This window comes from Uloborus diversus, chromosome 10 (genome assembly GCF_026930045.1).
Source record: "Uloborus diversus isolate 005 chromosome 10, Udiv.v.3.1, whole genome shotgun sequence".
Lineage (NCBI taxonomy): Eukaryota > Metazoa > Arthropoda > Arachnida > Araneae > Uloboridae > Uloborus > Uloborus diversus.
This window is the reverse complement of record NC_072740.1, coordinates 33,814,964-33,828,564: the sequence shown is the minus strand read 5'-3', so window position 1 is coordinate 33,828,564 and position 13,601 is coordinate 33,814,964. Positions and strand designations below refer to the sequence as shown.

The 13,601-nt window shown below is 32.2% G+C and overlaps 1 protein-coding gene across 1 annotated transcript in view; it reads left to right on the top strand.

The window, feature by feature from the left end:
• Positions 1–2,474: 2,474 nt before the first annotated feature.
• The window catches only part of LOC129231709 (uncharacterized), a 37,437-nt gene continuing 26,310 nt past the window's right edge, over positions 2,475–13,601 (top strand). The window contains exons 1-2 of the mRNA XM_054866071.1: positions 2,475–2,665; positions 4,566–5,510. Of these exons, the coding sequence (XP_054722046.1) occupies positions 2,475–2,665; positions 4,566–5,510 (1,136 nt within the window). The remainder of the gene's footprint in view (positions 2,666–4,565; positions 5,511–13,601) is intronic.

The following is a 13,601-nucleotide window of genomic DNA, read 5'->3' as shown; positions in this document are numbered from 1 at the left end:
ACAATTAAAACCAAAAATGTCTCCCTTCCCTTTAAAAAATAAAAAAAAATATAATAAAATACTCACATAAAATCAATGTTACTATAAGAATAAGTCCTTAAGAAAAAAGTACTACTTCCTCCACTGACAAAGCGTTCTTTTCAATTGCAGATGCAACATGATCTGCCATTTTTGAAGTTCTTTAACCACTTCGCTCTTCGAGCACATACAAAGAAACATTGAACTCAACCCCTCAAAATGAGCGGTTCGTTCTGTTGATGATATGTCTCCTCAGGTCATACGCATGACAATTATTTCCCATATTCCGCAGCTTCAAAACTAAGGACAAATGAATTGCGATTATGAACGATGATTATGGTTAATTGAGTCTGCAAATGCGCGCGCGCGCACGCTTGCGAATAGTAAAAAAAGTGATTTTTTAATGTGCATGTGTGCAAAAAGCATGAATTAAAAAGCAATACAAAAAATCATTTGGCATGATACTTTTTGACGCGTGTCTGTTGGTCGGATTTGGCACTGAATGTCAAACCTCTTTGCTAAATTAAATGAAAAATAAGCTTTTAAGTTGATGCCTTAAACGAAAGATAACTTAAAAAAACTTGCATTATTTGGAAAGTTTTAAAAGTCCATAACCCACGATTCTAATAGTACATCTTTCAATCATTTCCCAAAAGGGTTTCAAAGTGGTTTCTGGGAATACCCACGTATGAACACTAAACAACTTGTTGAAAAATGTCAGCGAAAAGGCATGACAATCTACTGGAAATCATTTATCAGAAGTCTCACGTAAAATTAGAGAGAATTAAAAACATAAAATCTATAGAGATTACGGATAATTAAAATAGAAATATTACAGAGAGCAAAACCCCAAAAAAATGCAGAGACTTACGGGATATACAATACAGAGACTTGGTTTCCGAAATAAGAAAGTCAAGACAGTAATCTGACAAAAAAAGAAAAATAACAAGAGTGACGAGAAGTTCCGTCCAGAACTAGACGAGCGTACTTTCCCGTATACCAATATCAACTTTCTAGTATGTGATCAAGTCAGCTAAAACGGCAAATTATTTCAAACATAACTTTTTAACATTTTAAACTGATTTTTAGAAATAAAATATGCTTTGATCATCTAAAGAAATAGATGAACGAACAAATGAAGTAGTAGCACATTTTAAAGAAAGCAGTTATTTTATTATTTTCCATTAAAAATATTTAATCGCATTCAAAAAGACCTAGAGTCCGTATAAAAGTTATATTTCGTACTTTTTAACGAATTTTCTTTTTCGCCTCAACTTTCGAATAGCTTAAATCTGCACTTTATTTTGACCATTTTTGAAATTTAAAGCATGCATCTAGGACTAACGGTAGCAAAAATTGAGGTACTTCAGGTTGAACGCGGATTTGCTGCATATTGCATCGATATATATTCAAAAACGCGGGAAGTTTTTAAGCTATTTCTAAAATGCCTGAGTGTTAGAAACATACCCGTCCTACTCCAACGACACATACATACAATCAACAAAACCGTTTTCACGCAAAATAGTTTTTTCACCTGTAAATAACAATCTCATTATAATATAAGCAAAAATATGTTATTGATATTTTTAGAGTGAATCACGGTATAGTTCCTTATCTTAAATTTGTCAAAGTTTAAATACGGGGAAAATTTAAAGACGGGATGTTATACCAGTCAATATATCACGTAGAATTGTATGAACAGTGTGACCACTCGACTCGTAAATCAAGATTTATTATAAAATATTAAAATGGTGAGTGTCACGTATGACAATCAAAATGTTTCATTCGTATGGCGTCATTTAAATACTTAAAATTGCTCTTGGTACAATATTCATAGGAAATACATAATATGCGGTACGTTGGTTGTTCGATATACCTTCATAAATTTGAAAATCAGTGTTATCAAAGTACTACACATTAGTAAAAGTATTTGGGAAGCGTAGTTTATTTATTTATTTATTTTTGCTTCCATTGATATATGAAGTTGTGGAAATCAGGGTGTAAATAATCCGAGTAAAGATTGCATCCACTCAGTACTAACACCACGAATCTAAGAGATTTATGTATTGATAAAGGAGTGTTTCTCTCTTGTAATCCCAAAATACGTCTGTGCAAAATATTTTTAATTTGTGCTTTAACATCGTTGGAATTCTCATTTTATGTTTCATTTCGAGTCAAACTTTTTATTTTACATGATATTTTTTTTTACATGCGAATTAAAATGCTACTACATTACGGTAAATTGAGATTTTTTAAAGTAAGCTTTTCAAACAGACTTTTAGCGATATAATGATCATAAAATTATGTCTTTTGTATCATCAGTTCCTATAACTTAATTATCTCTTTGTTTTCAGGTACACCACTGCTGCTAAAAGCGCCTCATTGACCTAACAATGTTCTAACAAAAGAAAAAAAAAATACAACCCAGAAAGCTTTCCTATCAATTGTTTATTAAAATGGCTGGAACACTAAATGTAGTTCGTTTTGGAGGAGTAGCTAATTCAAGCCACGTTGGAAATACGTCTGCTCCTACATGTCATCCAGCACAAACAACAGAGGCAGTTGTCCTCTTCTCTCTTGCTGTGTTAGGCATGGGTGCCAACATGTTCCTTATGTTACTAATATTACTGAAGAAGCCATTAAGAAGGTAAGAAACTATTACTTGTATTTACATCGACCAAGAAATCGGCTCCAAAACCGCGAAAAGAAAAATCCCTTAAATGGTGATAAAAACCGAGTCATTGCAGAAGAAAATTAGAACTTACTTCTTACCAGGTATAGTGGGAGTAAGTTCAAAGCAGGTATTAGTCAACTATAGGCTGCAATACAAACGGATGCTATAGGAAATACCTACACATTGTCATACCCCAAGACTTCTCAGAGTGCGTGCCGCAGTGAAAGGCACGGGTGCCACGAAGTGTCCATATCACTATTTCATACATATTAAAAACAGTCTGGGATGCCGTGAGGAAATTCTAATTCTTCAAAAGGTTCCGCGAATCTGAAAAGTTTGGGAACCCCAGCCTTATTAATCCAGTTCAGTGCATTTCCTTTATTAGCGAATAAGTAAGGAAAGCTTCAGGTAGAGAGCAACAGCACCAAAAAAATCCATCACTTATTCGCTGTGATTTCAATATTGCACATTTGCGCGCAACGCAGATGCAAAAAACCTGATACCAGAGGCAACAGATGCTGTTGCCTCTGGTTGGTTCTGAAATTCACTTGGTCGATTTATAAATAGGCGCATACTCTTTCGTTAGAATTTATAAATAAGAAGTTCATCCGAAACACAGCACTAGCATGCTTTCTTACCCACTCAAACTTTTTTATGACCCTTTCCACTTTTTACTATTAAGAAATACGTCTTTATAGTGGTGTTGCTAGTGTAGTTATACGGCTTATTTTGTCCTCGTGCCGATCAGTAATCTTGCCGATGGTAAAATGTGTGCAGTTATTCTGATTTGCAAAGCCAAAATTTCGCTTTTCTGGAACTCACCGGCAGATTGTTGATATCTATGATGAAGCTTTAATAAGTAACAGAAGAAAGTGTGATGTTGCTACAAGAACAAAGACACCAATGGTTAGCTTTCATTCGGTATTATTGGACTAGCCGCCGTACAGCCCCGACAGCGTCAAGCGCGATTCTATCACTCATTACACTTTCCCCATAGACTTCAATATACTGCCTGTAAATCCAGAAACTCAACCTTTGTTCAAATTTAAGAACCAAAGAATTGCATGCAATGAACCATGTCTTTAATAATTTATTTTTCTTCTAAACTAAAAATCATACCATTTTACTTAAGAAAGGAAATTCCCAGAAGATTTTAGCGATCGAAACCTTTTTTTCATGTTGATAATTCAATTAAGATCAAAATTTTGTTCATAATCTGGGGAGGTCTCCTTTAAATATGTAAAATAAACCAACTTCCTTCGTTTCATAGGGAAAAAAAATCCCCAATATTCGTTCAACAAGTCTTTAATAGCTAGAATAAACACTCTATTCTTCACTTTCTAAAAGATTATCGTTTACAAAAGCTGTAGCTTAATATACAAGGGGAGAAGTTGACGTTATGCTATACGTCAAGAATTTTCTCCTTTTCTTCTACTGAAATGTAATTCAATCAAACATTGTTTTCCTTTGTCGTGAGATATTGTCATAATGTGCATGTATTTCATTTCTGCATTAATCCGTGGTTTTTATGAAGTCTATTTAAAAACAAGTTGTTTCAAGTTCATCATAAATATTCATTTTCATAATAATATTTTAAAAAATAAATACGCATCTTATAAATATGTATCAAATAGTTTATATTTTTAAAAAAACATATCTACTTGCACATCATTTTTCAGTTTATTGATAAACTTAATGAGATAAATCATATTTTTTCTTAAACCTATATTCAGCAAATACAGGGTGCGGCAAAGAAAAAAAAACTGGACATGCAATTTTTCATTCAACTTTATGGAACGTAAATAATTAATCGTAGCTGTCAGAAGTGTAGCCAATAAAATTGTCTAACTAATAATAATATTTCATTTTTCAGGTGGTCTCAAGGATTGCTGTTTCACCAAGGACTAGTGGATTGTATAAGAGCAAGTCTTCTAATTCCTTTAGCTTTTAGCGTGCTTTTGTGTCAAAGAATGCCCAAATGTTCAATAGTGGAAACAATATTCCTTCTTTTGGTAACTGTATCTACAGTGAATATACTGACATCAGTAATCAACGATGCCCCACTTTTGCCAGAACAAACCGAAGTATCTAATGGGGGCTCGGATAGTGGCTACACAGTGAACTCCGAAAACAATCATGTTGTGCTTGACAGTCCACAATGCATAATATTTGGTTTGTTTATTATCTGGTTTGCGAGCTTTACAATCAACTTAGGTCCAACTTTCTTAAGTGGAGCTTTATCTTCAGCAAGAGAAGGGGTGGCTCTCATCGATGCTTGTCCAATGGTTTACGCACCCGTGCGACACTATGTTCTCAATGTCCTCTGGGTAACAGTGAACGTAATGTGCATCATTCTAACTGGGGTGCACCTGCGCAAACTTTATCGTGATTTGACCAAATCGAATTTGGAAGCCCTAAGAATTGCCGGTTTGGTTACAACAATGATTTCTGTAAGATCCGAAAGAGACCTTTGTGAATCTCAACACATTCAAAGTTACATCAACAGACTAGAAAAGGAAGGTATACGAAGAGTTAAGATGTTCGTTGTTCTCTTGGTAGCATATCTGTTGTTCTGGGGACCACTCTTTATTGTTATTTTAATCCAACCAGGGGTCAATGGCCCATCATCGTCCTATGAAATGTCACTGCACGTTGCTTTTGCACATACCTTTGTAAATCCTACTTTGTTATTGGTACTACACAAGGAGTTGAGACATGCCTCAGCTGATGCAAGCTGTTGTCACGCGTGTTGTGGTCAAGAAATGAACGATATTCCATATGATTCAAGTCCCGCTTCTAGATTAAACAGAAGCTATATGTAAGTATAGTAGCTTAGAACATTCGATCATGTTTTAGCATTTAGTAAATAGTAGTAGTTTAGAAAATCAAACTTACAAACTTAGAGTCAACTTTGAAGTGAAACAAATGCCACAAATTGTCTCTAGCTTTAGAAAATATTTTTAATATGCATTGATAAAACTACAGATGACATGGCACACTTTACGGGTGTAAGTTTTCTCCCACTGGTCGCACCCCTGTTCCCGTGATGGTATTCCAAACTAAGGTTAAAAGATGCCACCCATTACCCAGGGAGCTCCGAGGAATAAAATATGGCATCCAAAGAAGAAAAACGGCACCTTAAAGTGCCTAGAGCTTGCATGCAACGCTTGGCTAGTGTTAAGAAAAGTACTTCCAATCCATGATGCTCAATGGCACCCTTTCTCCCTTGTCTAGCAATTTTATTAATTACTTTCACTTACATTAGACAAGGTCTTGATACATTTTCACATTGAACTCAGTTCTGAAAATAGTTTAAACTTTCGGTTCTCTGGTAACAACTTCAAAATTTCTTTTAACTTAAAGCATTTGATCGCACTTAAGCCAGCAAGGAATTCCTTTATCGTTTAAAAATTTTTGGCATCAAATTGTCTGTTCGTCGTAGGACGCGAGAAGAAATTGGTCGTAATCTGCCTGTAAAAGCCTTTATACAGCTCTTCAGATTTGTTTCTGCTGATAGTTAATCTACACGTATCGTAAATATATTGTTTCAAATAAACTGTTGATGGCTGAAACAAGCGCCAAAATATACATCTGTCTAATTTACAGTGTTGTAGAGGTAAGAAACTCATATTGGAACACCTTTTAATGTATGAGAAATTGCAACTAAACATGTCCAGGTAAATTTTATTTACCATACAAAAAACAATACATAAAGTTGATTAAAAAGTTACTGAACAAAACTTAAACACGTATACTTCCATTTGAAAAACAGTCTGTAATATGCTGGAAAGCCCCGAAGGCTCAAATAAGATCAAATGCTTTTAACTACAACTGGTATTAATTATGTTACAAGAGATTATGAAATTCTAATCTCTTCACGAACTAAATTAAATGTGAAAGTATACTAACACCTACATCATTGCAATGTTCCAGAACGTAACCATTAAACTTGGCGATAACGTTACGCCAGAGCGCATGCGCAAGTTTAGAGTGACCACCCTTCAAGGAGTAAAATGTCTACTCTTTGCACCTAAATTAGCTCCGTTCACGTTAGCTTCCGTTAGTAGTATGCCTATAGACATTCTCACTAATTTTCCGAACATCAACCTTCAATGCAACCTAACGTTTTAAAGGGTACCTCCTATTCACCCCGGGGGTGCCGAAGGACAACGTTGTTCACCTTCCGTTTAAAAAGTGTAGCTAAATGTTTTTGTAGCTAGCAATACTTGATTATAAAAATTTTATATAATGTCAAAATAATTCCGTAATGCACTCCCATAAGAGGTTAAAATAAAAATAGATAGGAACCGGAGAATAAGGCTTTAATGTGTTAAACATTTTAAGCAGATAAAATATCCAAAAAAAAAAAAAAAAAACAGTGTAAAATTATTTACTTAGGAAAAAAGTAAATGCAGATAAAAGAAATTTCTTGAGAAACTAACTATTAGGTTTCTGTCAAGTTTTCTGAAATATCCAGACAATGTCACTACTTATACTTAAATACAGACACACATACATCGTTACAAAATAATAACTTCCGTTTTGGATTAAATATTTTGCCAATTTGTCTGTCCAATATGAAATAAGTAAATCCTTTGATGTAACAATATTCTGCAAAGTTATAAAGCATTACTTTTATGATAGTCAAATATTTCAGAATTAATTAATTGCGCTGTGTTTGCAACTGACATCTCATTATCCATTTATTCGAAGCATTGACAAATAGTAGATGTACAAAACATTTGTAACGGATTCAATCACTCACATAATTGTACTATTTTATCAATCTTGATACATTTTCATCAAACGAACTATTGAAGGATTTTATTATACAGAGCGTCTGATAAAGATTCATACGATTTTAAGCTTTATTACATAAAAAGAATAGATCTACAACATTAAAAATACAAACTCAAAATTTCGAATTTTCCAGCGTTCAAAGCAATATACACCTAAAGCTGCTGGTTGAAACAAAGATTTAACTATTTTTGCGTTGCTTAGTTCGTTATTCGTATGGTGTGACTCTGGTAACTTGAAGCTTGACCATGGATGAGTTCATTTATGTTTTTTTTTTATAAGAGGAGAGATTCTCAGATGGGCACAAAGCAAATATCGTTTTACATGCAAACTGGTTTTTCTATCTCAACAAATGGAGTCATTTCAATCACAGTGAATCTGAAGCCGACTTATCAAATCCAGAGCATATCATTGCCTTCGACACGCAATTTCGAAAGTGTTTTCTTGATGTTATGCAAATTAAATATTTCTAGGAAGTCCTGAATATTTCCATTCAAGCAAGTCAGTATGATTAAGAGGATTTGCTATAGACATTAATTAGTGCTTTGATGTGAACTGCAAGTAAAAGCAAGCATAATTACAATGAATCCTACTCAGGGAATGGTTGGATGGTGAATTCATTCCCCATTCGCAATGCTAATGGACTACAAAATATGGACTACAACAATAAAGATTTATAAGGAAGACAACATTTCAAAAACGAGGAATTCCGTCTCATACACATTTCCGAAATGAAAGCTGCCAATATTTATTAATAAGAAAAACAATTTTGGACATATGTCGTAATAATAAGCGTTCAGAAAGATGATTAATTTGACGGGCCATGTCATGTCGTATATCAGATAGAAAATCAATAACATCTAAGGTCTTTCTTCAGAGTTTGACATTCTTTTTTTTTTTTTTTTCTATGCAACTGGAATGAAATTGATTTTGTACAAAAGATTCGCCGCATTAATGAAGACCGTAGGAATTTCATTTTTAAAGACTTTGTTGGTTTTCCAGAACATGATTACAAAAGTTTGAGCTCATGGCTGATTAATATCCCAAAACAAGCATATTTAATCATTACAGAATAAAGGATCTTTTATATCATTTTTGAGATGGTAGTTCAGTGCTTGACAAGATTTACGTGAATTTTTAAATTTGATTTTTTACATACTTCCTGTATGACTTTTGTCAGTATTTAAATTTTAAAAAACATTTAAAATTAAAAAAAAATAGAAGTAAGAAAACTTTTTGTCAAAGTAGAACAACGTAGTATGGCTTCTTGTATAAAAAAAAAATCACCACTTTAAATTTAAAGTATGGCTTCTTTTACCCGCTCACGTGCACAAGTTTTGTATAAAATAAGAAAACTGTACCATTCTTTAAGATTTAAACTTGATCATCACTTAAAAGCTAACAAGTAAGGTAAAAATAATAGTCAATTCCTACTTAGCTCAACAAAAAAAATATTTTAGTTCTTTTTTTAAATAATTACATATAATACAAATATGCAAACACAAACATATGAAATACTCACAACATTAAGTGACAAAATAGAAATTAAATTTACCTTACGAATTAATATTTGAAAAAACTGCATTAACATCAAGTGTTATCCGCTGCAAGTTTTAAAAAATGTATTTGAACTTAAGTGGACGAATAAAAGGCATTTTATTACCAATGGAAAACTTGAGAAAGACATTTAACTATATATAGGGGGAATGTGAACTAATACAGTGAAATCTATGTACAATAGCACTGTCTATAACAAAATGCCTATCTACAACGATATTTTTTTTTATCCCGGTGAAATTCTCATTTACTGAATATATTTTCATCCTCCCTTATAGCGATAATCCCTTTTCAGATGCATCTGTCTATAACAATAATTTATGATTTTCTCCAAAAAACAGAAACAAGTGGATTTAATTCTCACAGAGTTTTCTATCTTAAAAACTACGTTCCGAATAAGGGATAACAAAAGGTGGAAGCAAAATGCAAAGAATATTCAGGACAATCGGAGAAAAGCTAAACTGTTTAGCATCTAATTGATAGATAAATTGACGCAAAGAAAAATTTGAAATTTCTATGTTTTCCATAGCCATTATTTTTTTTAAAGGAACAATATTAAAATTGACAAAACTTTAACTGAGCAAAAATGTTCTTCATACTGACAGTAATAAATATGTCTAGCATGTATATAACTTTTTAATTATTATTTTTACTAATTAAAAAAAGCTTATAACTGTTAAATAGTAAAATTAGCTATTATTAATTTATTATTATACATTTATAATCCCAAAGTTTAAATTGCTTGCATCAAGTTAAGTTTTGTAAAAAAAATTCAATATATTATATACACTGGAAGTGTAGGGGAGTGGGGGTCGGCATAAATGTTCAAACTATTTGTAACGATCACCTGTCTAATAATATTATTTGTATTTCCCAACAGTATCGCTATAGACAGGTTTTACCCTGTAGTAGGACTTGAAAAGAACATCCTCCTCTATCCATTTGCACGGATATGATGCTTTTACGTGTCCATTTTCCCTTTTCACCTTTTAAGCTCAGACTTTTTATTTTGATATATATTAGAAAAAAAAAAACAACCGTTATGTACATTTTTAAAAATAAGTTTAGTACTTCAAAAATAAATGATAAAAAATAAGTATTTTTGAAGTCATAAAACTCGGTTTAAAAAGCTCATACTTCATAGTATGATAAGTAATGGTTCCTGATACTCAAATTAAAAAAAATAAAGCCAAAGTTTGAAAGTCCCGGAGTGAAGTGCAAATATTTCGTTGCTACGTCGTTAAACAACAGCAGGATATCTTACTGTTATTCCTAGGATTATATATCTAACAGTTGCTCTGAGGCAACGATATACGTAAAAACGTCCCATCGTGCAAGTGGATGGAGCAATCTACAACATTTCTTCTTCTTTTTTATTTTTAACACTCACATATACAAATTTAGAAAAACATCGCAAAGACATGCACTATTCCTTCTGGTGTAAAAAGGATCATCATTTCAAGATTAAATTAGAGTATCCCTATGTATTTTTGCAGTTAACTAATATTTCCAAAATATTAATGAGTATTGTCCGTTTTACACGAAAAGGCACTTGACTCCTCCTACGTCACGTGGTATCCGATGGTTCTATTTCACTGGTTTCGGCAGAAGATATATTCGGATCATAGCATTTTGTTGTAAAGGTAGCAGTTTTTAAAATGTAAGCCGACTAAAATGACAACCGACAAATGAAGCAAGTGATGTAAATGACACTAAGACCGTCTCATTTAGAATTGGATTGCTTACCGATCACCCCCACGTAAAATGGAACTCTGTTTTCGAGGAGGCGGGGTGAAGTGCCTTCTCATGAAAAACGGACAATACACCTTAACACTACTCAGCTAATTCGCACTTATTTTTGCTGATATTTCTATTTTGAAACTTTTCTGAATGATTGATCAAAAGCGTAGTCACAGAAGTCTCATAAGATAATAATTTTTAAATATACGTAAAACGTTTTGCAGTTATTTTTTAGCATTTTTAAAATAAAAGACGAACGTACGGAAAACGTTTTTGAAATATATCATAAGTTATTTATTTCTGGCTTTTGCTAATTTTTAAAACCATGCTGGAATTAGAATCCATCTAAATCTTATTACTACAGTCTTACTTGTAGTAAAATAACAAAACATAGCTATTCTTACGGTAAAGATGAAGTACACGATATCAATATCACGTTCATAGATAATTAGATTATGTAGTACAAATTTTAATCTTTTTCAGCATTCGTTGGATGATCAAGTATTTTGCCCCCCTCATGAATTTTATTCCTGAACAAAGTGATGAAAAGGAAAATTTATTTAATTAAACCATGGAAAAACCCTATACATTAAACATTGATATGCTCATAAAAAGCAAATAGCATTTTTAGGTTGTTTATTTTCCAAAAATAAAATATTCACACCGAATTCCGCACTAAAATTATAATCACATTAATGTTTCATATAGTCTAAAACATTTAACAAACTTCCTAAAATGTCATTTAGAAAGCAATATGATCATTAAAAAAACCTGCTTTTCGTTAGAAGCGTGCCGATGTCTTGTAGTAAAACCATAATGTTTAGTGCCGAAAGAAAAAACTGCCGAGATAAGATAAAACTTCTCGTAAAAAATTTAAATTAAATTTGGCTTGTTTGTCTAAATGATGTTTCCAGCAACTTGTTAATGGTTATAGTTTTCACTGGAGATAACTTTTTTATCTAACTAAACAGTAGAAAGTAGAAAAATAAGCTAAAAAAATTTTAGGGGAAGAAGAGGAATATATGGCGCAAATATTTTACCACAACAAAATGTTGCAACACATTTTCTTTTTAATAATTGCAATTTTTTTAGAGGGCAACTTGAAAGTGGCTGTTATTAATGTCATGATAGTAATAATACGATTATATTAACACATAAATTAATACAAACAAATAAAGAAAAGCAGTTTTGAAAAACAGATTAACTTAACCACTTTTCGGTTTTATTAGCAATTGCTTGTTCAGGATGTTTATGTGCATGACTAACGTTTTTCCTGACATGTCTAATACTTTTCCTGAGCAAAATTAAATTCAATGGAAAAGCCTGGTTTCTCAACTTTCTCTTGCTAAACATTGCACTAATCTGAAAATTTGATAACTCAGCTTTCATTGGCTTTGGTTTTTTATCTTCAGTGTACATTTGATTGACTAATGTTTTATTTTTTATTGAATGAATAATCCTATCGAGTAAGGAGCTTCTGTATTTAACGTCCATGAGCCATATCAATGAATTCATTAAGATCCGCTAGTTATGCGTCGTGTTTCAAAACTCACGGGCAAATTTTATGGTTCGATAGAAAATATATTAACAAGCAGGAATCATAGAGGAACATGTAGTCGCAAACACAATGTTGATGCGCTACAATACAGTTAAATGACAATATAAGCTTAAATATTTTAAAATCTAACCAATATTACACTATATATTCGATAAATAAAAACAAAAAAGAATGTTTTTGCTTCTCCAAGAAACTGATAATTTTTAAGTTGTGACAATTTTCTTCAGATTATGCGATACATTTGCACTGCGTGAGAGGCAGAGGATGCGATAAAAATATGATCGAAAATATGATTTGCAACTACTAAATTGTTAAGAAACTCTACATTTACGTATTCCGTGTAACACTAGCCAAAAGATGCAATAAATTACCTTTTAGTTAAAGCAAACTGAATTACGCTTAAATATTTAGTCCTAATTAGTTAATAGTAAGAAATGAAGATAATCCCGAGAAATGTGCAGCCTTTAAATGTAATTTAAATGCATAATTAAATTACTGTCAATTTCCAATATATGTATATATGTATGTGCATATATATATATATATATATATATATATATATATATATATATATATATATATATATATATATATATATATATATATATATAACTAGCAGCACCCGCGCGATGATACCCTTGCTAAGAATTTAAAGGAAGTCCGTTGAATAAAAAAAATCTGATTTTTAAAAATTTACAGGAGAGACAAAAAACATTTCACTATGGCCACTATTTCTCCCCCCCCCCCCAAAAAAAAACTCTTGAATAACATTAGGTGTACACCTTTATTTTTGTATCTTTTTTAATTTAGTAGCATTGTATAATTGCTAGTAGAATTGCTTGCAGATAAAAATAATTTGGAGTGACCTGGTTTTGTGAAAAAATCAAGATTTCATTTTCATTTTTTACTTCAATTCAAATTCTAATTAAATTCGTGTGATATTTCAATTTTATGCCGAGTACTAACCTGTACAATCAAAAGTGTAATCTGTGCAATCAAAGTTGATTCAGCAATTTATTGTAATACTATTGTTAATATCACCCGTACGTTCTTACAATGGTCTTAAGATAGAAGCATATGCAGAGCTGGTTTTGAATTAAACGGGGGTTTGGCAGAGGTATTAGGCCTAATCGAGAGGGATCTCTTCAAAATCATTTTGCGGCATGATAGTATAGACAAATAAGTATCACATTATGAAGAAAAAAAACACTATTGATCTTCTTGAACTAGGGTTTCCAATTCCGCGCCAAATTCAGT